This window comes from Desmodus rotundus, chromosome 2 (assembly GCF_022682495.2).
Source record: "Desmodus rotundus isolate HL8 chromosome 2, HLdesRot8A.1, whole genome shotgun sequence".
NCBI classification, from domain to species: Eukaryota; Metazoa; Chordata; class Mammalia; order Chiroptera; family Phyllostomidae; genus Desmodus; species Desmodus rotundus.
In genome coordinates, this window is record NC_071388.1 from 43,651,351 (window position 1) to 43,676,446 (window position 25,096).

The 25,096-nt window shown below is 43.4% G+C and overlaps 1 protein-coding gene across 2 annotated transcripts in view; it reads left to right on the forward strand.

Moving 5' to 3' along the window:
* The window catches only part of VPS8 (VPS8 subunit of CORVET complex), a 259,421-nt gene that overhangs the window by 226,230 nt on the left and 8,095 nt on the right, over positions 1 to 25,096 (forward strand). Inside the window, exons 47-48 of one of the 2 annotated variants that reach the window (XM_071220589.1) lie at positions 14,832 to 14,912; positions 23,250 to 23,443. In XM_071220589.1, coding sequence (XP_071076690.1) covers positions 14,832 to 14,912; positions 23,250 to 23,399 — 231 coding nt within the window. In that variant the 3' untranslated portion in view covers positions 23,400 to 23,443. Of the gene's footprint in view, positions 1 to 14,831; positions 14,913 to 23,249; positions 23,988 to 25,096 lie in introns of those variants that run through there. The other variant, XM_024564321.3, reaches the window with a different exon arrangement.

Genomic DNA, 25,096 nt, shown 5'->3' on the forward strand with positions numbered 1-25,096 from the left:
CAAATGCCAGAAATGCCAGTAAAAGGCTCTTAGAAAGCAGAAAAGACCAACAATCATGTTGCAGGATTATGTCAGGTTTCCCATGTCTCACAAACTAGGTTTGACCTTCTCATGTGCCAGTTTGAATTAAAAGAAGCCACAATCATCCAGACGAATGGGAGGGGTGGAGATGCGGAGATGGGATGGAGAGGTGAGGAGGCATGGTACGGTGCGGAGAGGTGGTGGCAGAACAGGCACAGGTGGTCCCACATTCACGTGTGGTAGATAAAAAGCGGGAAGGACACCTTGGGAGCAAGTGATCCCAGCTCAGGCCAGACAGCACAGCCCAGGGTTCCAGTGCCAGGAAGATAAATCCCCATAACTTCTGGCTGTAAAAACCAGTGGGGGTTGGTGCAGTGGAAGAAATTGCTGGATTTTCAGGAAACTTCGCTTACAGGGCCCACATAGTCTTCAAACGTACACAAACCCACCCACTCTGGGATTCAACACCAGGGCAACAGCTGGAAGGACACCAGTCACATACGGGGAGCGGGTGAAGTGATTGGAAATGGGGTGAGTACTGGGAAAACCCCCAGAATCCAGGCAGCCACACTGTCCCCCTCTCCACCCCTCACCACACACAGAGCCACAAAGCGGTAAAGTGGGTTGCCCCACCATGTGATTACCTAAGGCTCTGCCCCACACAATTTACAGGTGCCTTTTACAGGAAGTCAAAGCAACTCTATGTAATACATAGAAACAAACACAGAGAAGCTGCCAAATTGAGAAAACAAAGAAATATGGCCCAAATGAAAGAACAGAATAAAACCCCAGAAAAAGAACTAAACAAAACAGAGATGGTCAACCTGTCAGATGCAGAGTTCAAAACACTGGTGATCAGGATGCTCAGAGAACTCATCGAGTATGGCAACAGCATACAAGAAGAAATGAAGGCTACAGTAAGTGAAATAAAGAAAAATCTCCAGGGAACCAACAGTGAAGGTATGGAAGCTGGGATTCAAATCAACAATTTGGAACATAAGGAAAAAATAAACATTCAACCAAAGCAGAAAAACAAAACAAGAATTAGAAAAAAAACAAGGATAGTATAAGAAGACTCTGGGACATCATCAAATGTGCCACATCCAAATCATAGGGATGCCAGAAGACGAAGAGGAAGAACAAAACTTATTTGAAAAAATAATGAAAGAAAACTTCCCTAATTTGGTAAAGGAAATAGACATACAAGTCCAGGAAGCACAGAGAGTCCTGAAACCAGATGGACCCCAAGAGGACCACACCAAGACACATCATAATTAAAATGCCAAAGGTTAAAGATAAAGAGATTGTCTTAAAAGCAGCAACAAAAAAGCAAAAAAAAACCTACAAAGGAGTGCCCATAAGACTATCAGCTGATTTCTCGAAAGAAATCTTGGAGACAAGAAGGGACTGGCAAGAAGTATTCAAAGTGATGGAAAGCAAGGACCTACAATCTAGATTACTCTGTCCAGCAAAGCTATCAGTTAGACTCTAAGGGTAGGTAAAGTGCTTCCCAGACAGGGTAAAGCTAAAGGAGTTCATCATCACCAGGCCATTGTTACATGAAATGTTAAAGGGACTTATTTAGGAAAAAAGATCAAAACTATGAACATTAAAAAGGCAACATATTCACAGCTATTAACAGCTGACCCCCCCCCACTGAAAAAATAAAAAAACAAGTTATGCAAATAAACAGAACAGGAACAGAATCATAGGTATGGAGGTCATTTGGAGGGTTATTAGCTGGGAGCGGGAAGGAGGAGAATTGGAGAAAAGATACAGGGATTAAAAAGCATAATTAGTAGGTACAAAATGGGGATGTTATGAATAGTATAGGAAATGAAGAAGCCAAAGAATTTATATGCACAGCCCATGGACATGAACTAAAGGGTGTAGGATGCTGGAGGGAAGGGGGGTATTGGGCAGAGGGGGGCAAAGGGAGAAAATTTGGGGCAACTGTAAGATCATAATCAATAAAATACACTTTTTAAAAAAAGAGTAAATGGTTTGCACTTCTCCCCAACCAGAGGGTAAATAGCTTAAATCACCCTACTCAGGGAGATAGAGAGCAGAAACCCAATTAGTGCCATTTGCCAACCACACCGAAGAACAGGTGAAGTTAAGGGAATTAAATGCTAATGAATTGAAACTTTATGCTGATGTCTCATTTTGGGACATCAGCATAAAGCAGATATTCTATGAGATGCTCTGCAAGTCCTCCCTTAAACTCCCAGCCTTTAAAACCCTGAAAATGAAGGCCCTCCTTTGCGCTGTCCCTCCCAGGAGCGTGTTTGTGCCTTTCCCTGCCCCTCTTCTTCCCCCACAGGGGTGCATCTCCTAAAACCCTAAGGGACCCCACGAGTCTTGCAACCAAGGAACAATGGGCAGCAGGCAGCGGCTTGTCCCAGGCTAACCCCCCAACCCTGTCCCCAAAGCCCCTTTTCTCTGACTTCTTAGTAAGCCATAAATGTCCTCTAAAAATCACCTGCGCTTGTGTTGTGAATCTTTCCTGCACAAAGTCAAGGACCTGCACACTACTAGCTGGCCCTAAGCAGGCCCCCCTTCCAGTAGCCCCTGGGAGTGGTATTATTCCTATTCCTAGGAACCCAGCCTTGAGGGTGGCAGTGGATCATGGTAGTTTTCCTATATCAAAGCTTGATGCGCTGGTTAAGAGGCCTGTGGGTCCTGAAAGCCCTGGTTTGTTTTCTCCCTTGCAGTGGATGTAATTACAGCTCTCACTTCCACCACGTCTGTGAGTCACTGAGCTTTGAAATGTGCTGGTGTGCTGTTAGCCCAGCGTTCTTCTCCCTGGGGCTCTCCTAGACTAATTTTCCACCGGATTTCCTTTAATGCTGAGCGTCACAAGGTCATTTAAGCGCTGCCACTGTTTCTTCCTCATGATGTGCAGCTACAGTTTAATTTTCAGCTCTTATCACTGGATTTCATTATATGGGGAGAGATAAATTTACGCTAGCAGATAGTTTTAAATGTGTTTTTCTTCCTTTTCCCACTGGAAAATCACTCCTAATCAGTCCTGTGCTGGTGGGGTAGATGGGCTGGGAGCCCCGGGAAGGGTGCTTTGTGTTCGCAGATGTCCAGACTGAGACCATGCTCAAATGTTGTTGTTCCCGCTTTCGTTTTATGCATGACACTGATTTGGCAAATCGATTTTTCCCTACAGCATCTTGGGCTGAATCTATTATTTCTCTTCAAGGCTATCACAGGTCTTCGTGACAGTCCCTCTACTTGCTTGCCCTAGTCTGCCTGCTTCTGATTATGCAATAAAAGCCATTATCAGCTTCAGTGCAATCTCATCGTACCTGAAACGTCCATGCACTAAAAAAATGCCTATGACCTCATGGTGGCCACATCTTCCCTGGATGGTAGAGTGTGGTCCAAGGCGGCATTGCCCTTGGATAAATCCGAACACAGACTGAAGAGTAAAGTGAATGCTCAGGTTGTACACAGAGCTGGCAGAACCAGAGCCAGGCTTCCTGCTTCTCAGCCCATTGTTCTTTCTTCCAGGCACTTCTCCCAGGAGTGCAGATAAAACACAGTCACAGTAATCCAGTAATCGCTGCCATTTATTAAACATCAAACAGGCGCCAGGCCCATACATTATCTCTAATCCTCACAACAATTCTGCAAAGTAGGCTTTACAGATAAAGAAACCGAGGCTGAGAGAAGCTGAATAACTTAGCCAGAACCACTCAGCTGGTTGGCGCAGATCCCTGTGGAACCTGTCAGAAGCCATGCCCTGCGCTCTTACTGCATTGCAGAGGGCTTATGAACAGTCCAGGGAACATGTAGGAAGTAAAGAATCAGCTTGCTTGCCCTTCCCATCCCTTCATCCATTTGAGCAGCAGGTAATTATTTCACAGTCGCTCCATGTGCCCAGTGCTGGGTGCCTGTGAGCGGGACCGACAAGGGTCCTGTCCTGCTGTCCTTTTCATGAAGCTTTCCGCTCTCTCTCCCATTCTCTCTCTTCTGCAGCATCCACCCACCCCTTTCATTGCCAGGTTTGCTGATTTTGTCAGCGCTTGCTGTGATGTCTCCTTGTTTTCCACTTTGGGGGCCACATTAGGGTGCGGTACATGTGGCCAGGATCCCACGCAGACTGGCTCAGTGTGCAGTGCCTGCAGGACCTCCTATGCCTTCCAGTTAGCAACACTTAGTGAGACCTTACAGCATGCTGGGCTCTATTACAGAGACAAACAAACCAACCTGAGAGTACTCTGAGCTGAGAGAGAGTAGATTATCTACCTAGTGTAGCTCGGGTGATGGGCAACACCAGGGTTTGGGCTTGGGCAGACGCACACGAGAACAGCAATCCCCAACCTTTTTAGCACCAGGGAGCGGTTTTGTGGAAGACAGTTTTTCCATGGACTGTGGGGTTTGGTTTCGAGGTGATTCAAGCTCACCTCCTGCTGTGTGGCCCAGTTCATAACAGGCCCAGACCAGTACCAGCCCACGGCCCTGAGGTTGGGGACCCCTATACCAAGAACAGAGGCTCTCACCCACCAACCGCTTCAGTGTTCCGGCCCCTGGGAAGTGGGCCCTGCCCCCCAGCAGCCCTGGTTGCACCGGCGTAGGGCTCTGCACTAGGAAGTGTCGGGCAACCGCAGAAAGGCTTTGAACAAGTCCTGCTCTTGTGGTAAGTTCCCCTACCTTTTTAAAAGGGCTGGTACTTATACCAACCCTTTGGTTTTCTAATATTTAAAAGGTAATACTTCCCCCAACAGTGAATTGAATAAAATACAATAGATATTTTCACTGAGATAGAGGACAAACACGCCATAAATCACAAAGAATCTTTATGTAATCCAGGTTCTTGAAAGTAGGAAGATGAATGTCGGCAGTTTCACACTGGACCAGGAGAGCGAGTGGCTGCTTGCCCTTGCACTGAAGTGGACAGTTCCAAATCAACCGGGCTGTGGGGTTCCTCGGCCAGTGCTGTTGAATACCTGCCGCAGCGGGTAGAGCAGTGGGAGTGGAAAGCTGTGCACAGTCTGACGGGGAGAAGACGAACAGATCACTGCACTAGGGCGAGTGCGGCAACACCATCACGCATGGGTGGGGCAGAAGCTGATATACCGACAGGACCCGGGCTCTCAGGGACAGCGCTCTGGAGACGGGCCAGAGCTGAGACTTCCAGGTCTCATCACATGCGAGAGTCTAGTCTGGACCCCAAATGCTGTCATTTCAAGGGCATTTTGGTGGGTTTTGGAGTGAATGTGAGAGCACATTTGAAACAAGGCCCGCCTTGGCAAACATGCAGCACAGGGTTATACCTCAGTGACCTCTAGAGATTCTCTCATCATCATTGAAGAAGTTGCAGTCTTTTTGTGGACTTTGAATGTCCCAGAATCTGTGAGACACTAAACTCCTCTTGAATTATTCACCTTTGTACCCCAGGCCTAATGTAGAAGGGACTCCAGAAATACTCATTGAACCATAGAACTGGAGCCCAGCTCACGATGCCTGGAGGTGACAGGCCACGCGCCTGCACAGGGCATGAACCAGCTAAACGGGCCTTGGTGCACCAGCTGCCTTCCCAGGGCCCTGGCCCTCTCCTCATGCCCACCCCACTTTTCAAGCCCATAGAACCATGGAGAATACAGAAATGCTTGCCTGGTAATTTATTAGTCGTACCCTGTATGCTTCCTTAAAAAAAAAACCTTATTCCAAGGACTTTAAGACAGGTTAGCATCTACTAGGTCCTTGCGATGTCTACAAATAGCTCTCCCATTTCACCTCAGGCGACTTGTCTTCAACCACTTTACCACAGAGACTGTATGGCCCGGCCGGGAGTAGGGCCCCTGTCCTACAGCGACTGCTCCCAGAAGCACCCAGGGCAGCCCAGCATTGGCTCCGGCTCAGTGTCTGGCTGCCCATGTTGATGGCTTGTTATAAGAAAGGACATGCCACCTCTGGTTATGTCACACACAGAACCACCACATTTTTCAATTTCTGAAGGATGTCATTGTTGGAAACCCCTTCTGGTGGTATCTCCAAGGAGTTTAAGGACCTAGAGGCAGAATAAGATCATGGTAAGCCACCCCTGCACACCCACCTGGGTGTGTCATGTTTGAAAATGTGTGTGTGTACATGTGCCCTTACCAGTTGGTTTCACTACTCCAGCTTTTCTCCCAGGACTAGAGTTTAAAAGGTAGAGGCCCCACTTACGATGCTTAGTTGGTTGCAAAATTTTTATTCACATTGGCCAAGTCTCCCAGCCTTCTCTTCCTCAATTTATATAATCCTGTTTACTTATTTAGTAAAGTATGTGTAGGGCTTACAATTCAGTGGCATTTTGAAAGAACCATGTAGCAGGAACATTCTTATTCAATTTTCTTACACCTGCCAACATGCATGTGAACTCCATGGGTGTTGAAAGCAACATACCTGATCGGGGTAACTTAGAAAAAAGAAGTGCTAATTGGTGGCTCCTTTGGTACAGTTGAGTCAGGAGGAGACAAAATACCCATAATCTGAGAGCGTCCTGTTACCATGAAGACTCGTAAGGACAAGGAAGACCCCAGCCCCCACCTCCAGCTGCTCTGTCAGTAGAGATCAGCACCGCGTTAGACACGCGGAATCTCAGACCCTGCTCCAGACCTGCTAACCAGAACCTGCGTTTTAACAAGACCTCTCTGTGATTCTTACACACATTAAAGTTTGAGAAGCGCTGCATCAGAAAACGTGGGTTGGACCATCACTGAGGCTCCTGCACTTCCTGCCTCAGTGAGCAAACTCCCAGGGGCTGGAGCCTCTCACCCGTGCCGTCTGCATTCCCTGGGGGATGAAAGCATGATTCTATTTTTAACAGTAGCATTTTCTATTTATGAACTAACACGACCTTCTCTTTCCCCAATGATTTGAGTTGACTTCGAAAATATATCCATATGATAAAATAAATGAGGAAATCTAGATTTTTTTAAAGCACTGTGTCTATGGAAAATAACATAGAACCAGGTTATAATAGCGCACACAAATGTTTGCCACCAAGTCCCGAGCAGTTGCCAGTTCAAGGTAGTCGGTCATTTAGACCTGAGTTCCCTAGTGACAAAAGCAAAAAAGACAACATAATTAGTAACAAGTCTACAGCAGGGATTTTCAACCTTTTCCATCTCGCATAAACTAATTACTAAAATTCTGCAGCACACCAAAAAATAAATTTTTGCCAATCTGACAAAAAAGGTATAATTTTTTTTTAAGATTTTATTTATTCATTTTTAGAGAGAGGCAAAGAGAAGGAGAGGATTATCAATGTGTGGTTGCTTCTCACGTGCCCTGTACCAGGGACCTGGCCTGCAACCCAGGCATGTGCCCTGACTGGGAATCAAACTGGTGACCCCTTGGTTCGCAGCCCACGCTCAATCCACTGAGCTACGCCAGCCAGGGCCAAAAAAGGTATAATTTTGATTCATTCTGCCAGACAGCTATTATGTTGCCTGTTAGCAGTTTTTTCTTTGATGGTGTAAAGGAAATGAGGTCAGTGCCTCTGACTGAATAGTCAGGTATTGCATGTTTTAAAAGTTCTCATGGCACACCACTTGAAAACCACTGGTCTGTAGTGTCCAGTGCAGCTTTTCTCGGTGCAGGGTCTGATGGGAATTTTTTAGTGGGTTGTCACACGTGGCCTGTACCATCTAACGTTTTTTGTAAGTACAATAGTTCATTGCATGAAATGTTTTCTTACAATATCCCTCCAAGGCAAAGGGCTGTTTTATAAAAGTACCTCCATTAGGACACCATTTCTTGCTCCTGCTGCTTTATCATTTGCTAACTTGGCCTTTCCAACCTTTATAATTAACCTGCCTTGCCCACCCCACCTCCCCAGGGCCTTACTTGGTGTATTCCTGACTTATTTCCATTTGGGCTTCCTTGTAAACCTAATCACAGAGCAACCAGGGCTAAGAAAAGTTGAGGTCAGGATGGCTGGTCCCCTGGAAAATGGGCTGAGGGGGCAGGTGGTGGCCCCACAGCTGACATTTGAATGGCCAGTGAAAGTCATGTATCATCCTTTTCCTTAACCCCACCCCCGCCCCGCTCCCTAGTTGGTGCCAGGAGTACTAAAGGGATTAGGAAAACCAGAGGGCAACACCGTGTTTTCCATTGATAAGGCTCTCGAACATATATTTCTTTCTCTTTTTGCATTCTTTGTGTTAGGTTCATAGTATTTCTCAAACCTTCTGATCATCTTTAGCTTTAATCTCTCCTGAGTGTTTTACTAAGTATCTCTCAGAAATGTGATACTCCCCACACTTTCTCTCCAAGAATATGATCAGGTTTCCTACAAAATTGTACTGAGAAAAGTAATATTTTTAAGTGTCAATGCAACTTTAAACATTTTCAGATTAGAGAACGATTCTCCATGGACTTGGCAGACCTAGAGATGGGCATCCAACAGGATGAAAAGCAGAGCCCTAAGGGTCCCATCCTTTTCTCTTTCTGGCTCTTATTTTGGGTCACACTGCCCTTCTCGGGACTTCCACTGAGCCATCCCCACATTCAGCCATCCCCACATCACTGAGAGCACCAAAAAGAACTAAGGCAACTACACCCTGAGCTGGTCTCCAGAGCCTTGACATTGTCTTTGGGGCACCACTGTGGGGCTCCGGAAGCTCATGAGATGTCAGCCTCCTCACTGACAGCTGCTTTCTGGACCTAACAAGCAGGAGGTGGGGCTGTGAGATCGTTTCACATTAGGCTGGCACTACTGACTGCTTTCCATCCCTTAGCTCTTTGTAGGTTTGTTCCCCTGAAGGTAGTGAAAAATTTGAGGAGAAGCAGCAAAGTCCTTCCCAGAAAACATATTAAATTTACATAACCTCTTTTTTTTCCATATATCATCCTTATCACTTTTTAGTTTTACTACATGTGGGGAAACTCTCCTACAATAGTGGGTTTTTGTTTAAATTATAGTTGATATTCAGCATTATTTTATATTAGTCTCAAGTGTATAGCAAAGTGGTTAGACTTTTAGATAATTTATGAAGTGATCCTCCTGATAAGTCTAGTACCCACCTGGTACCACACATAGTTACTCCAGTGTCACTGACTGTATTCCCTGTGCTGTACGCCACATCCCCGTGACTGTCTGTAACCGCCACCTGAACTCAATCCCTTCACCCTTTTCCCCCACCCCTCACCCTCGACCTCCTTCCGTTTGGTGACCATCCATTTGTGTTCTGTGTCTAGGAGTTTCTGTTTGTTTATTAGTTTATTTTGTTTTTCAGGTTCCACATATAAGTGAAGTCATATATTTTTTGTCTTTAACTTATTTAGCATAGTACCCTCTAGGTCCAACCATGTTGTCACAGATGGTAAGATTTCATCCTTTTTGACTGAGTGATATTGCATTGTATATAGGTACCATGTCGTCTATCCGTTGACCCACTGACGGACGCCTAGGTTGTTTCCATGTCTTGGCTATTGTAATTAATGCTGCAGTGAACAGAGGGGTGCATGTATCTTTCTGAATTAGTGTTAGATACCCCAAAGTGGAATTGCTGATCCATGTGGTGGTTCTATTTTTAATTTTTTGAGGAACCTTTCAACTGTATTCCATGGTGGCACCAGTTTACAATCCCACTAACAGTGCACAGGGGTTCCCTTTTCTTCACATTCTCACCAACAGTTGTATATTAATTTGTTGATGATAGCCATTCTGGCAGGTGTGAGGCGATAACTCATTGTGGTTTTAATTCGCATGTCACAGATGATTAGTGATGTTGAGCATCTTTTCATGTCTATTGGCCATCTGTATGTCCTCTCTGAAGAACTGTTTATTCAGGTCCTCTGCCCATTTTCTAATTGGATTGTTTGGTTTTTTGATGTTAAGTTGTACGAGTTCCCTATAGATTTTGAATATTAACCACTTAAAGGTGTGTCATTGGTGAATATCTTCTCCCGTTCATTAAGTTGTTTCTTTGTTTTGCTGATAGTTTCCTTCACTGTGGAAAAACTTTTTAGTTTAATGTAACCCCATTTTTTCTTTTGTTTCCCTTTTCTGGAAAGAAATATCCAAAAATAAATTGCTAAGAGCAGTGTCAAAGAATTTATTGCCTATGTTTTATTCTAGGAGTTTTATGATTTCAAGTTTTACATTTAAGTCTTTAATCCATTTTGAGTTTATTTTTGTATATGTTGTAAGCAAGTGGTCTAGTGCCATTTATTTTGTATCTGTACAGTTTTCCCAACATCATTTATTGAAGAGACTGTCTTTAGCCCATTGTATAATTTTGCCTCCTTTATCATAGATTAGTTGGGCTCTCTGTTCTGTTCCACTGATGTGTGTGTCTGTCTTTTATGACAGCACCATGCTGTTTTGATTACTATAGCCTTATAGTATAGTTTGATGTCAGATAGCATGGTACCTCCAACATTGTTCTTCTTTCTAAGATTGCTTTAACAATTCATGGTCTTTTCTGGCTTCATGTACATTTTAGGATTATTTGTTCTAGTTCTGAGAATGTCATTAGTATTTTGATAAGAATTGTATTGGATCTGTAGATTGTTCATGGTAGACAGTATAATCATTTAAAAAAATATTATCCTTCCAATCCATGGGCACAGTATATCCTTCCAATTTATTTGTATGGTCTTCATTTTCTTTCTTCAGTGTCTTATAGTTATCCAAGTACAGGTCTTTTACCACCTTAGTTAAATTTATTCCCAGATATTTTATTCTTTTTGATGCAATTGTAAATGGAAATGTTTCTTTACTCTTTCTGATAGTTCATTATTGGTGTATAAAAATGCACTTGGTTTCTAAATATTAATTTTGTATCCTACTTTACTGAATTCATTTATTCTGATAGTTTTGGGGGGAATCTTTAGGGTTCTTTATACACGATATCATGTCATCTGCAAATAATGACAGTTCTACTTCTGCCTTTCAAACTTGGATGCATTTTATTTTATTTTTTTTAAAGACTTCATTTATTTACTGTTAGAGAGAGGGGAAAGGAGAGAGAAAGAGAGGGAGAGAAACATTGATGTGCAAGAGAAACATCAATTGGTTGCCTCTCACACGCACCCAACCAGGAACCCAGCCTGTAACGGAGTCACACGCCCTGACCAAGAATTGAACCAGTGACCCTTCAGTTTGCAGGATGATGCCCAGCCAACTGAGCCACACCAGTCATTTATTTATTTATTTAAAAAGAAACAAAACCAGTTAGGCATGTTTTATTTCTTTTTCTTGTATCATTGCTGTGGCTATGACTTCCAATACTATATTGAGTAAGTGGTAAAAGTTGACATCCTTGTGTTGTTCCTGATCTTAAAGAAAAAAGCTTTCAGTTTTTCACCATTGAATATGATGTTAGCTGTGAGTTTGTCACATACTACCTTTATTATGTTGAGGTATGTTTCCTCCATCCCCACTGCTGAGTTTTTATTATAAACGGGTATTGGATTTTGTCAAATGCTTTCTTTGCATCCATTGATACATGATTTGTATCCTTCATTTCATTTATGTGGAATATCACGTTAACACGTTTTGCTAATATTGAACCAACCTTGAGTACCAAGAGTAAATCCCTCTTCATCAGGTTAAATGATCTTTTTAATCTATTGCTGAATTCAGTTTGCTAATATTATGTTGAAGAATTTTGCATCTGTATTCGTCATGGATATTGGCCTGTATTTTCTTTCTTTGTAGTTTCTTTATCTGGTTTTGATAATACAGTAATGCTGGCCTTAGAAAATGAGTTTGGGAGCCTTCCCTCCTCTTCAGTTTTTTGGAAAAGTTTGATAAGGATAGGTGTTAATTCTTCTTTGAAAGTTTGGTAAAATTTGCTTGTGAAGCCATCTGGTCCAGGATATTTGTTTGTTGGGAGTTTTTTTTTTTATTATTACTGATTCAATTTCATTAGCAGTTATCAGTCTGTTCAGATTGTCTGTTTCTTCCTGGTTTAGTCTCAGAAGATTGTATGTTCCTAGGAATTTATCCATTTCTTCCAGGTTGTCCAATTTCTTGGCATAAAGTTGTTCATAATATTTTCCTATAATCCTTTGTATTTTTGTGGTGTTGGTTTTTATTGCTCTTCTCTCATTTCTTATGTTACTTGGGTCACCTCTTTTTTTCCTGATAATTCTGACTAAAGGTTTATCAATTTTATTTATCTGTTCAGTGAACCAGCTATTGGCTTAATTGATGTTTTCTTTAGATTCTATTTTGTTTATTTCTGCTGTGATCTTTATTATTTCCTTCCTTTTACTCACTTTGGGCTTTGTTTTTCTTTTTCTAGTTCCTTTAGATATAAGGTTGAGTAGTTTATTTGAACTTTTTCTTGTTCTTTGAAGTAGGTCGGTATTGCTATGAATCTCCGTCTTAGAGCTGCTTTGGCCATGTCCCATACATTTAGGGTCATTATATATATATTTTTTTGTATCAAGGTATCTTTTGATTTCTTCCTTGATCTCATTGATAACCCATTCATTTCTTAGTAACATGTTATTTAATCTCCATGTGTTTCTGTATTTTTTAGTCCTCTTCTTGTAATTGATTTCTAGTTCATACCATTGTATTCAGAAAAGTTGTTTGATACAATTGCAATCTTCTTACATTTATTGAGACTTGTCTTGTGGCCTAACGTTTTCCTATATCCTGGACAATATTCCATGTGCACTTGAAAAGAATGTATTTTCTGCTGCTTTGGGGTGAAATGTTCTAAAATTATCAATTAAATCCATCTGGTCTAATGTGTCATTTAGGGCCACTATTTCCTTTATTTTCCATCTGGATGATGTATCCATTGATGTTAATGGGGAGTTAAAGTCCCCTCCTGTTACTGTATTGTTGATCTCCCCCTTTATGTCCATTAATATATATCTAGGTGTTCCTACGTTGATGACGCATAGATGATTACAAGTTATGCATATACTATTGTTGGATTGATCCCTTTATCTTTATGAAATGCCCTTTGTCTCTTGCTACAGTCTGTATTGTCTTATGTAAGTATTGCTACCCCAGCTGAAATATCTTTTTTCACTCCTTTACTTTGTTTGTATGTCTTTCAACTTGAAGTAGGTCTCTTGTAGTTAGCATATGGTCTTGTTTTTTGAATCCATTCAGCTGCCCTATGTCTTTTGAAATAAACATTTAGTCCATTTACAATTAAAGTAATTATTGAAAGGTATGTAGTTATTGCCATTTTATTAATTTCTGATTGCTTTTGTAGCTCTTTTCTGTTCCTTATTCTCTTGTATGTTCATAACTTTTTACACCGTCATGTTTGATTCTGTTCTCTTTATTTCTTGTTTATCTCTCATCAGTTTTTGGCTTCTGCTACCATGTGCTTCATGTGTACCACGCTATGTTTATACACTCTGTTTGAAGTTGGTGGTCACTTAAGTTCGAACACATTTTAAAATCACTACAATTTTTACTCACCTCCTTCACAGTTATGTTCTTGTCATTCTTTTATACTTACTTTGTGTTTATGTGTATGTCTTATTTTTGTAATTACGCGTGCCTTTTAACCTCTGTAGTAGCTTTAGAGTTAGATGACACTGCTTTTACTAAGTGTTTGCATTTGTCAGTGAAAAATTTCTTATATTTTCTATTTATATTATTGATCTTTTCTTCTTAAAGAATCTCTCTTTAACAATTCTTATATAATGGTTTAGTGGTGATGAACTCTTTCAGCTTTTTCTTGCCTGGGACATAACTTCTTATATAAATCTTTTTTGTAAGTTCAGATGCTTCTTGGGGAAAAAATATAGACAGGACAGCACTTTCTCATAGAGTGGCGCTCATGCAGCACCAAGACCCTTTCTCACTGAAACCCTCCTCCCTCAGACATGCTAGGTCTTTAGTAATACTTTCTTTTCGTGCCAGAAGCATTCATAGTCAATACAGAGTAAAGAAAGATCTTTTTACTAGTCATATACATAGATGTAAAAACACTTCTGAAATCAACATTTAACTAAGGGAATCTCTAAATGTAAGAATAAGCTAGCATATACTGAGCCCTTGTGAGGTACCAGGTAAGTTAAAGACATTTTAAATATGTATCTCATGTAATTTAATTTTCAGTAACCTCCTAAAGGAAGCAGTAACCTCTCTCACTTATAGGCAATGGCATTGAGGCTTAGAGAAGGGACTTGCCTGAGGTCATACAGCAGGATAGTGTCAGAACTGGTATTCCAATTTACTTCTGACTCCAAAGCGTATAGCTGCATCCCACAGGATCCCCTATCTTCTCTGTAGGTATGAGTTGGATCAGATTCACCAAGAGTAGAACCACAGTATTGGCATGTTCCACCACAACCCTGCTATAGAAATGTTAGAGTTCACCTCTTCTAAAAGGCAGTAGTCCAAGCTTGCAACCCCATAGGTGGCTACCAGGTTTATATTGAGATAGGGAAATGACATGATTTTTCCTATAAAATGATCCCACTCTACTATAACAAAGAAGGCCCGTCTTTGCTGGGTGTACTCAGTGATGGATACAGGAAGGCAGGGCTGGATGGAGCAAAACTTCTCTGCAGAGTAAGAGCAAAGAGGGATCAAGAAGTCCTAAAGGAATCTGGTCAGAATAGGAAACTAGAGACCACACTGGGGAAAGGGTCCACAGAGAGGTAAGCCTGGGGGTTGGCACCAAGGGACCTTAGAGGGACCTATCCATTTCTAATTAATGCTCAGTAAAATATCTTTCACTAATTGCTGGGAGCATGGATTTTCTTCAGAGAAATGGAGAAAGCGGCACGTCCTATGTCACCATTGGCCAAGTTCAGAGGCTGTCTTGGATGTTTTTACTTTAATGTTTTTACTTTACCTTAATGTTTTTACTTCTCAGGCCACCTCAGAACCTGTTCTGGATCCACAGCAAATCCAAGCATTTGATCAGCTTTGTCATCTCTACCGAGGAAGTTCCAGGGTAATGTTTGTGTGGTTAAATTTTTATTTCTTTATTTATAATTGCTATTTTGGAAATGTAGTGTCCTTAAGGCCTCTTAAAAGTACCCTTTTATGGCCATGTGGAGCCCTGGCCCCAGGGAGCAATCAGAATTTGGCAAAAGATGCAAAGGAAGTAGAAAGATGTCTGCCCCTTACTTACCTTGAGCTGTGAGGACACAGAAGGGCATCTGCGTTTCCTAAGCCTTCATCCGGGAGGCCTTTCTTTTTATTGATAACTGCCAAATCTGTCCAAAACCTCAGGCCCTGCAGGACATCTGCATTGGTTGAACTTGCTAAGTTACAGTGGCTTAACCAAGATAGAAGTTTAATGCAGACAGCCCGGGACACCTTCTGTAAACCTCTCTCCAGATTTCTTCTGTCTTGTGGCTCCACCATCCATGATATCTCCATTCCAGCTAGCAAGATGGGTAAAAAGGAGGAAGAGCAGAAGCCCTTTTTTTAAGGGCAGTCCCTACAAGTATACACCACTTACCCCATTGTCCAGAACTTAAGACACCTGGCCACACCTAACTGCAGTGCAGGCTGGGAAAATTGGTCTTTATTCGAGAAGGCCACTGGCTAAAACTACTGGCCTCCCACAACTGTAGAAGAAGAGCACAGATTTGGAGTGCCACCAGCAGTCATGCCATAACGTCCATCTGGTGTCGCACAAGCACTTGAGACACGCAGTCATTAACGTTCTCGATCGCTTCTTCCTTGCCCCACCGCCTTTCTCTGGGTGGTGCCTTCTCTCATCCACCTACCAAGAGCAGAAACCTGGCAGCACCCTGGGCTTCTCTCTCCCGTTCCATCCACTCACTAGGGAGATCTGTAGGCATCTTCTTTCATCTCCTGTGTATTTCTCCCTTTCCCCTACAAACTGTCACTCACAGAGGCCACTGCAGGCCTACTGTCCCTTCTCCATGCTGCTGCCCAGGTACTATTCCAAAACCCAATATCATGTTACCCACCCCAGCCACTTGCTTAAAATACCTTCCTGGCTCTCCATCACCTGAAGTGGAGTCCATACTCTATCACCTCCTCCAATCCTCAAGTCACACTTCATTCCAGCTGGGCCTAATTTGTTCTTGAACTTATCTTGAGCTTGCACAGACTGCCTGTGTGCTGCGTCTATGCCTGGGCTTCCTTCTCCCCATTCTCAGGCAAACTCCTGCTCAGTTGCAAGGAAGCCCAGATGAAAATGGTGTTCCCTCTTTGAGAGGTGGTCTGAGCTGAGGTTTTTGTTCCAGACTTCTCCAGGGGACCCTGAAGTGGTCCAGCAGCGTTATTGAACTGGCATTACCTCTCTCCCCTCCCAGCCTCATCCAAGCTCCGCCCCAGTAGGTGGGTTCCTGGGCCTTCTAAGGAAGTTCTGCGGCTTCAAACTACTGAGCCGTTACTCAGGACTCACCGATTTCCAGATCACTAAGTTACAGACATAGTACACAAAAATATCTCTTTCCTGGGAAACAGAAAATATTTTTTTGTGGTTGATCTTTCTACCTCACAGTGTCTGAATATGAAAGCACTTAGAAGTTATGTAACATCTGTCTCCTGTTCTATTCTTGGTATTGTGTGTAATAGTTCTTGTGGAGAACTTCACAGGCTGATGGGCAGCTGAGAGGGTTATAAAAGATAGGAAGTCACATAAGGTGGAGCTCAAGCACAGCGAGGGACATTTCACTGTAACCTCTCCAGTGGCAGTCAAGTCCAGTGGTAGGACTGCCTAAGCAAGTGTACTTCCTGTCTGCCCTCAGCCAGCTAAGTAACTGGCAGTCAGAGCCAGTGTTATGAATTGTGAATTGGACCACACGCATGTCTCCGAGCCAGGAGCTGGGGCTGCATTATTTCTGATAAATTGGCACTTTGAACTCAGGGACCTTAAGGTGTCTCCCCTATCACTACAGCCACTGGTAGTAAGTTATCAACAAAAGTGACAAATGGACACACATGAACCTCTGCCATTATTGCCTGGTGAAGAGAGAACCCCTTGCCGGGGGTCAGAGGACTGCTAGAAGACAGAGTTCCTGGAAGGTGACAGGCATTATCTCTAGGGAAGGCAGAACTGTGGGCAGCTCAGCTGAGCACAAATGGCCACGTGGACCTGAAATTGAATCCCACACTAGCACTCACCTCTGGGTATCTCAGGGCAAGTTACTTAACTTCTCAGGGCTCTAGGTTTTTTACCCGGAGGGTTGTTTTAGAGGATTAGAAATAACAGACATGTGAAGCAGGTCCAAGATGGCAGCATAGGTGGATGCTGAGCCCACTTCCTCCCAAGAACACATTGAATGTACACCTACATTTAGAGCAGTTCCTCCTGGGAGACAACCATGAGCCAATTAAACAGCTTCTGCACAACAAGCAAGAAAGAGGGACCCCATAGAGAAGCTGGGGAACCAGGAGCCGAGGGGACAACCCAGAACCGGAGGAACCAATGAGTGCCCTCGTTTATGTTTCCCCGAACCTGGATAGCAGGTGAGAGCTCCATCCAGCTTCTGTGGCCGACCTGCAGGGCACTGTGGCACATGCCCAGCCACCCCTCCTGAGCTGGATCCAGCACAGACAGAAGGGCATCAGGCCCTTGCAGTTGGAGATTGACCCCACAGGCACAGCAGTGTGCTGCTTCATGCACCCACTGGGCTGTGCACACGGGGCTTCCCCACCTGAAGAGGATGCAAAGCTAACAAAACATTGTGGTACCCACGTGCAGGGCTACCCTGTCCAGAGAAAGTGTGGAGATTTTGGGGTGCTACTGTGTGCTCACATGGTACTGCCTCTCCTAGAGAGTGTAGAGCGGGCAAAATCCTGCAATAGTGGGACACTGCTGCACACACACAGGGCCACCCACCCAAAGAAAATGTGGAGCTAGCAAAACATTGTGGCGCCCACACACAGGGCTGGCCCGTGCAGAGTGACTGGGTGTGCATGCAAGGTCATGCTGTGATTATAGACAATTAAAGCAACAGGGCACAGAAAGGCACACCTTATAGCCCTGTCTAAATCAGGCAGCCCCACCCAGATTAGAAGGGCAAGGAAATATGCACCACCTAAAACCCACTCCAGGTCAGGTCATGCATCAGGTAGGGCACATGCCTGCCCTGACTACAACTAGCCTGCCAAAGCTCTCCAATACCGTCTACAGATCACTCTTTCAAGATGGAGAGGGTTAGTGATTCAGGGCAACTCATAGGAACAAACACACACAGAAAGCCAAACAGAATGGAAAGACGAATATGCTCAAATGAAGAAACAAGAAGAAACTCCAGAGAAAAATCCTAAGACAAAAGAAATAAGTAATTTGATAAAGAATTTGAAGAAACTGTCGTGAGGATGCCCAACACAATTGAGAGTACAGTAGAGGAATTCAGAGAGCACTTCAACAAAAAGATAGAAAACACAATAAAGAACCAACCGCAAATGAAGCATACAATGACTGACATGAAGAATACATTAGAACAGGGGTGTCAAACTCATTTTCACCGGGGACCACATCAGCCTTGCAGTTGCCTGCAAAGGGCCGAATGCAATTTTAGGGCTGTATAAATGTAACTACTCCCTAACAGTTAAGCAAGAGCTCAGCGCTGCCGCTGGGTAGAAACAAGGTGCTGGGCAGGATAAAACAAGGTGGAGGGCCGGATTCGGCCCATGGGCCTTGTATTTGCCACCTGTGCATTAGAAGGAATTGACAGCAGATTAGTTAATACAGAAGAATAGATTGGTGACCTGGAAGAATAGCAGAATAGTAGAAATCACCTAAAAAGAACAGCAAGGTGGAAAAAAATATTTTTTTAAATAAAGATAATGTAAGAGATCTCTGGGATAAGATCAGTGCCCTAACATTTGCAATATAGGAATTCCAGAAGGAGTGGAGAGAGGAAGGGAAAGAATATTTGAATAATGTCTGCAAACTTTCCTAATCTGGGGAAGAAAACAGGCTTCCAAACACAGGGTTTCAAACACAGTGAACCCAAAGAGACACACACCAAGGCATACTGGATTTAAATGGCAAAAGTTAAGGAGAGCCCTGGCAGGGTGGCTCAGATGGTTGGAGCATTGTCCCATACATCAAAAGGTTGTAGGTTCAATTCCTGGTCAGGGGACATACCTAGTTTGCAGGTTTGATCCGCGGTCGGGTACAGGAGAGAGGCAACTTTCGCTCTCTTCTTTGCCCTCTCTCTAAAACCAATAAGCATATCCTTGGATGAGGATTTTAAAAAATTAAGGAGAGAGAGACAATCTTAAAGACAGGAAGAAAGAAACATCGTCTCATACTAGACAAAGCCGGTAAGGCTATCAGCTGACTTCTCAGAAGCAGCTCTACAGGCCAGAAGGGAGTGGCAGGGGATATTTAAAGTGCTCAAAGAAGGAAATGTACAACCTGGAATACTATATCCAGCAGGATTATCATTTAGAATTGGAGGGAGTTTTCCAGACAAGTGAAAACCACAGGAGTTCACCACCACTAAACTGGCCTTACAAGAAATGTTAAAGGGTCTTCTTTATGCAGAAAAGAAAAGGCCATAACCAAAAATAAGAAAATACAGGGGAAAATATCTCACTGGTAAGGCAAAAATACAATAGTCACAGTGAATCAACCACTTTAAAAAGTTAATATGGCCCTGGCTGATGTGGCTCAGTGGATTGAGCACTGGCCTGTGAACCAAAAGGTCTCTGGTTCAATTCCCAGTCAGGGCACAGGCCTGGGTTGCAGGCCAGGTCCCCAGTAGGGGCTGCATGAGAGGCAACCACACATTCATGTTTCTCTTCCTCTCTCATCTTCCCTTTCCCTCTATCTAAAAACAAAAAATAAATAAAATCTTTTTTAAAAAAAAGCTAATATGAAGGTTAAAAGACAATGGTAGAAAAATTAACAATAGCCAATAAATGACCAAAGGATACATGAAACAAAAAGATATAAAACATGATGTCAAAAACAGAGTGCAAAGGAGAAAAATAACGTAGTGCTTTTAGAACACAACTGAACTCAAATGCCTATCGGCTTAAAATAGACTGCTGTAGCTATAGATGTATGTGTACGTACCTCACAGTAACCATAAACCAAACCTTCACAAAGAATACACAGAAAAATGAGGAGAAAGGAACCCAATCAAAACACTGAAGAAAACCAAATCAAAAGGAAAGAATCAAGAGAAGAAGGAAGAACAGTGAAGAACAACAAAAACCATCAAAAAAACAATTAACATAATGACAATGAGCACATACCTATCAATAGTTACTCTAAGTGTAAATGAAGTAAATGCTCCAAATGATACAGAAGAGGCTGAATGGGTCAAAACAAAACGAAAAAAGACCCATTTTTATGCTGCAAACAAAGACTCACTTTCGATTGCCAGCCCCACAGACTGAAAGGGAAGAGATGGAAAGGATGTCCCATGCAGTCAGAAACAGAAGGAAAGCTGGGCAGGGCGATACTTCCATCGGGCAAAACGGACTTCAGTGCTTTTGAAGGGAATCAGTCTAAGAAGAGGTAATATCTGTGCACCCAACCTGAGAACACCCAAATATAATAAAGGCAGAAGTTAACAGTAATACTGCCATAGTGGGGGACTTTAATACCCCACTTACCTTGATGGACAGATCACCCAGACAGAAAATCAGTAAGAAACAATGGCTTTAAATGCCATGTTGAACCACTTTGACTTGATAGACATTTATAGTATTTTATCCAAAAACTGTAAATTGCACATTTTTTTCGAGTACACATGGAACATTTTCCAGGATAGATCACATACTAGGCCACAAAACAGTCCTCAATAAATTCAAGAACATTGAAATTATACCAAGCAGATTTTCTGACTACAGTAGCATGAAACTAGAAATCAACTAGGGGAAAAAAATTGGGGAAGAAAACACAAATATGTGAAGATGAAGTGACATGCTTCAGAACAACCAATGGGTGAAAGACAAAATCAAAACCTACCTTGAGAAAAATGAAAATGAAAACAATAACCATACAGCAAAGGCAGTTATAAGAGGAAAGTGTACACAGCATTACAGGCCTACCTCAAGAAGCAGGAAAAAATCCCAAATAAATAATCTTAAGTCTACACCTAAAGAAACTTTAAAAAAAAAGGAACAAACAGAACCCAAAGTAAGTAGAAGGAAAGAAATAATAAAGATCAAAGAGGAAATAAATGAAATAGAAAATAGAAGAACAATAGAAAAGATTAATGAAATCAAGAGCTGGTTCTTTGAAAAAAAATTTTAAAAATTGACAAGCTTCTAATAATACTCATCAAGCAAAAGAAGAAAACACAAATATATAAAATCAGAAATAAAAGAAATTAGGACTGACACCACAGAAATACAAAGGACTATTAAAGGATACTAGGAACAATTATATGACAACAAATTGGACAATCTAGAAGAAATGAATAAATTTCTAGGAACATACAACCTTCCAAGAGTTAACCAGGAAGAAACAGAGAATCTGAATGGACCAGTGCTAGCAATGAAATTGAAGCAGGAATCAAAAACTCCCAACGAACAAAAGCCTAGGACCAGATGGCTTCACAGGTGAAATCTACCAAACATTTAAAGAATTCATACCTATCCTTCTCAAATAAACAGAGGACATGAAAAGACATTTCCCCCAAGAAGACATACAGATGGCCAACAGACATATGGAAAGATGCTCACCATCACTAATTATCAGGGAAATGCATATCAAAACCACAGTGAGACACCACCTCATGCCTGTCAGATTGGCTATCATCAAAGAGTCAACAACATAACGTGCTGGAGAAGATGTGGAGAAAAGGAAACCCTGTGCACTGTTGGTGGGAATGCAGACTGGTGCAGCCACTGTGGAAAACAGTACACAGGATCCTCAAGAAACTAAAAATAGAACCACCATATGACCCGACGATTTCACTTCTGGGTACTTATCCAAAGAAAATAAAAACACTAATTGAAAAGATATACGCACACCTATGTTCACTGCAGCATTACTTACAATAGCCAACATGTACAAGCCACCTAGGTGCCTATCGACACATGAACAAATAATGAAGCAAAATATACAATGGAATATCAGGCAATAAAAAAAAATGAAATCTTACCATCTGTGACAACATGGATGGACCTAGAGGGTATTATGCTAAGTGAAATAAGACCAAAAGACAAATACCATATGATTTCACTTATATGTGGAATCTAAAAAAACATAGCAAACAAAATAAAACCAAAAACAGACTCATAGAAACGGACCAAAGGGATGATTGCCGGAGGGGAGCCGGTGGCAGGGTGGGTGATAAAGGTGAAGGGCAATATAGTCAGTGATATTGCAGTAAGTGTGCACAGTGGCAGATGATTACTGGAATTAGTGGAGTGATCCCACTGTAAGATATAAAATGTCAAATCCCTGTATTGTACACCTGAGACTAATATAATTAATATTATATACCAACTACTTAAATTTTTTAAAAAATATTTTTAAAGAAATAGTACATGTAAAGGACCTAGGGTAGTGCCCAGCACCTAAAAGGCACTCATCAGTCACCTGGGGCTATCAGCTGTCCCCGCAGACTTCCTGCCTATTTCACCCTGTGTGGTGGCTTGCCCCTCACAGCTGCCCTCTCCAGGGGCAGGGCCTTGGGTGTGGAATTCACCTGTTCTCTGACCATCAAGGGTACCTCGAGGGCCAGGCCATCAGGCTCCCTACTTTTGCAGAGCCCTCTTTGGGGTAAAAGGGATGACTCCTCTGAAAGCAGAGCCAGGTTTCCCAATGGGCTAGCACTAACCCTTCCTCCTGCCACTCTCTGTCCTTGGCAGGTAGGTATTTCAGAACTGAGCCACTAACAGTGAGGTTTTCACTGGTGTCTTGGCAGAAATAGGGAAGCTGGGAGGAGGGAGGATTTTTCAAGAGAAGGTAGAGTTTCCCCTGAAGTAGCAGCTGGGCGACAGTGGGAAACCTCAGCTCCAGGCAAGGCCCCAGCCTCGGGCACCAGCAGCAGAGGCATACTCAGAGTGCTGAAGGTTAGAATCAGCTTTCCATCATCATCACAGTATCACAGTTTGAAGTGCTACAGGACGTACCCAGTCCACTCTTACTAAGGGAGGGGATTTAGGTCCTAAAAGATGCAGTGAACTTGTCCACCGTCACATTTCTTGTTTGTGCGATGCGACCTGAGATCCAAACCCAGCCTGTACACCCTTCCCGCAGCACAGCACCGTCCCTCCTGTATTCCAGGCAGCGAGAGGACTCAGGCTCCCCCCACTCTGTTCCACATCCAGCCTCCCACAGATTCTCTGCCCCTACAGCTCTGGCTGATGTGTGTCCCCTCCTTTGCAGCTGGCTCTCCTCACAGAACTGTCCCAGAACCGTGGCAGCGAGAGCTACCGGCCATTCAGTGGCTCCCAGAGTGGCCCTGCTTTCAACAGCATCTTCCAGAATGAGAACTTCCAGCTGCAGCTCATTCCCCCACCTGTGACTGAGGACTGACTCCTCTCTGGGGCCTGGCCCTGAAGACCAGAGATGATCCCAAGGCAAGTGGGCAGGGACCCCTCTGGACTGGCTGGGCCCCCACTGCCTCCCACACTTCTGCGCAGAGGGCCTGAGGCGGACTGCCGTGGCGGGGCACTCCCCACGGCCCGCACTCCCTCCCAGCGAGGCCCCTCCCCGTCTCTGTTGCTGCAGCGGCAGTTCACCAGTTGATTTTGTTTTGCTTGTTAAGCAAAGGAATGTCACACACCTCCATCCAGCTTTTTGAGAAAATGTGCTTTGCCTGTTGGGACTTCTTCCTGTTTCCCTGGACGCCTAGAGAATAGGTGGAGCTCACGTGGGTGGCATTCTGGAGTCTGTCATACTTGTCTCCTTCAGCTGGTGGGTGACGTGGAGGGACTTCAGCTTCTGCTGCTGTTGGGAACAGGGAACAGGGTCAGCCAGGCCAGGCTGCAGCACAGCTCAAACCTGCACTGCAGGGAGCCAAGGACCCGTGGGGTGAAGGCATCTCCCTATTGATGTGTGTATGTGAAAACCCCTTTGAGTCTAAGATTTCCCCTTTCTAAGAATAAATGCCTGTTTAAGTTCTGCAGGCCTGCTGGCTGGCTGGCTGCCTCTCAATCCATCAAGCTGTAAAGTATAGCTAGAACACCTATTACCACGATTCCATTTTGTTAGCTTAAAGTCGAGGACCCCGCTTGTGACAACAGTACCTTTACTCAAAGCAGCAGCAGCTCCATCACGACTCCATTCTGAGCAGAGCGGCCCAACCACCGAGTGCTGCTATGCTGGGGACTAGGCTGCCAGAGCAGCGTTTTTACATTTCTTGGCCCTGGGTCTTTGTATGTCATTGGACCAACGACAGGAGGTCACCACACACAGAGACTAGGCTTCCCCCTCCCAGGCTGAGGCTCTCCACTTTCATCAGTCCACTCGGGGATGATCAGACTCGCATGGACTGGCTAACTTAAGCCAACCAAGCCCACAGGAAACATAAACTATATGCAAGTCTGCTGACCTTTAGTAGACAGGTGATCCTGCTTTGACCACATACTAGCTGTGATCCTGGGCAAGTCACTTAACTTCTCAAGCTTCAGTTTCGTATAAAATAAAGCTGTAGTGAAGACTAAGTGAAGCAATGCAGGCCATGCAAATGCCCAGCCTAGCACCAGCCTAGCTCTGAGTATGTAGGCATACCTCATGTTGCTACACTTCCCTTCCCTGCACTTCACAGGTTTTGTGCTCTTTACAAATCAAAGGCAAAACCCTCCACCAGCAAAAGGATGACTTGCTTAATTGCAATGCTCGATTTCAGTGCTTGGGAACCAAACCCTCAATACCTCTGAGATGTGTAATTCCCCCTGAAACCTGCTGTCCAGGCTGCTGCCCCCACACCAGGGCAGAGGTCACATGGGAGGACGTGGTTGAGCATTAAGTGAACACCACTGGATGCTGCTGGCTGCAGCTATATGAGATGGTCTCAACCCCGTTTTATGAATGAGAAGACTAAGGCTCAGATGTAATAAAATAAGTTAACCAAGGAGACGCACTCAAGAAACGGCAGAGCAAGGATTTGAATTCAGGACTGTGGTTCCAGAGCCAAGATGCTACCTCTCCAAATTATGGATCAGAAGATTTCTTGATGAGCTTAAAATTAAGGCCAAGGAGTTTGATATTCTCAAAGCAATCTTGGTTAA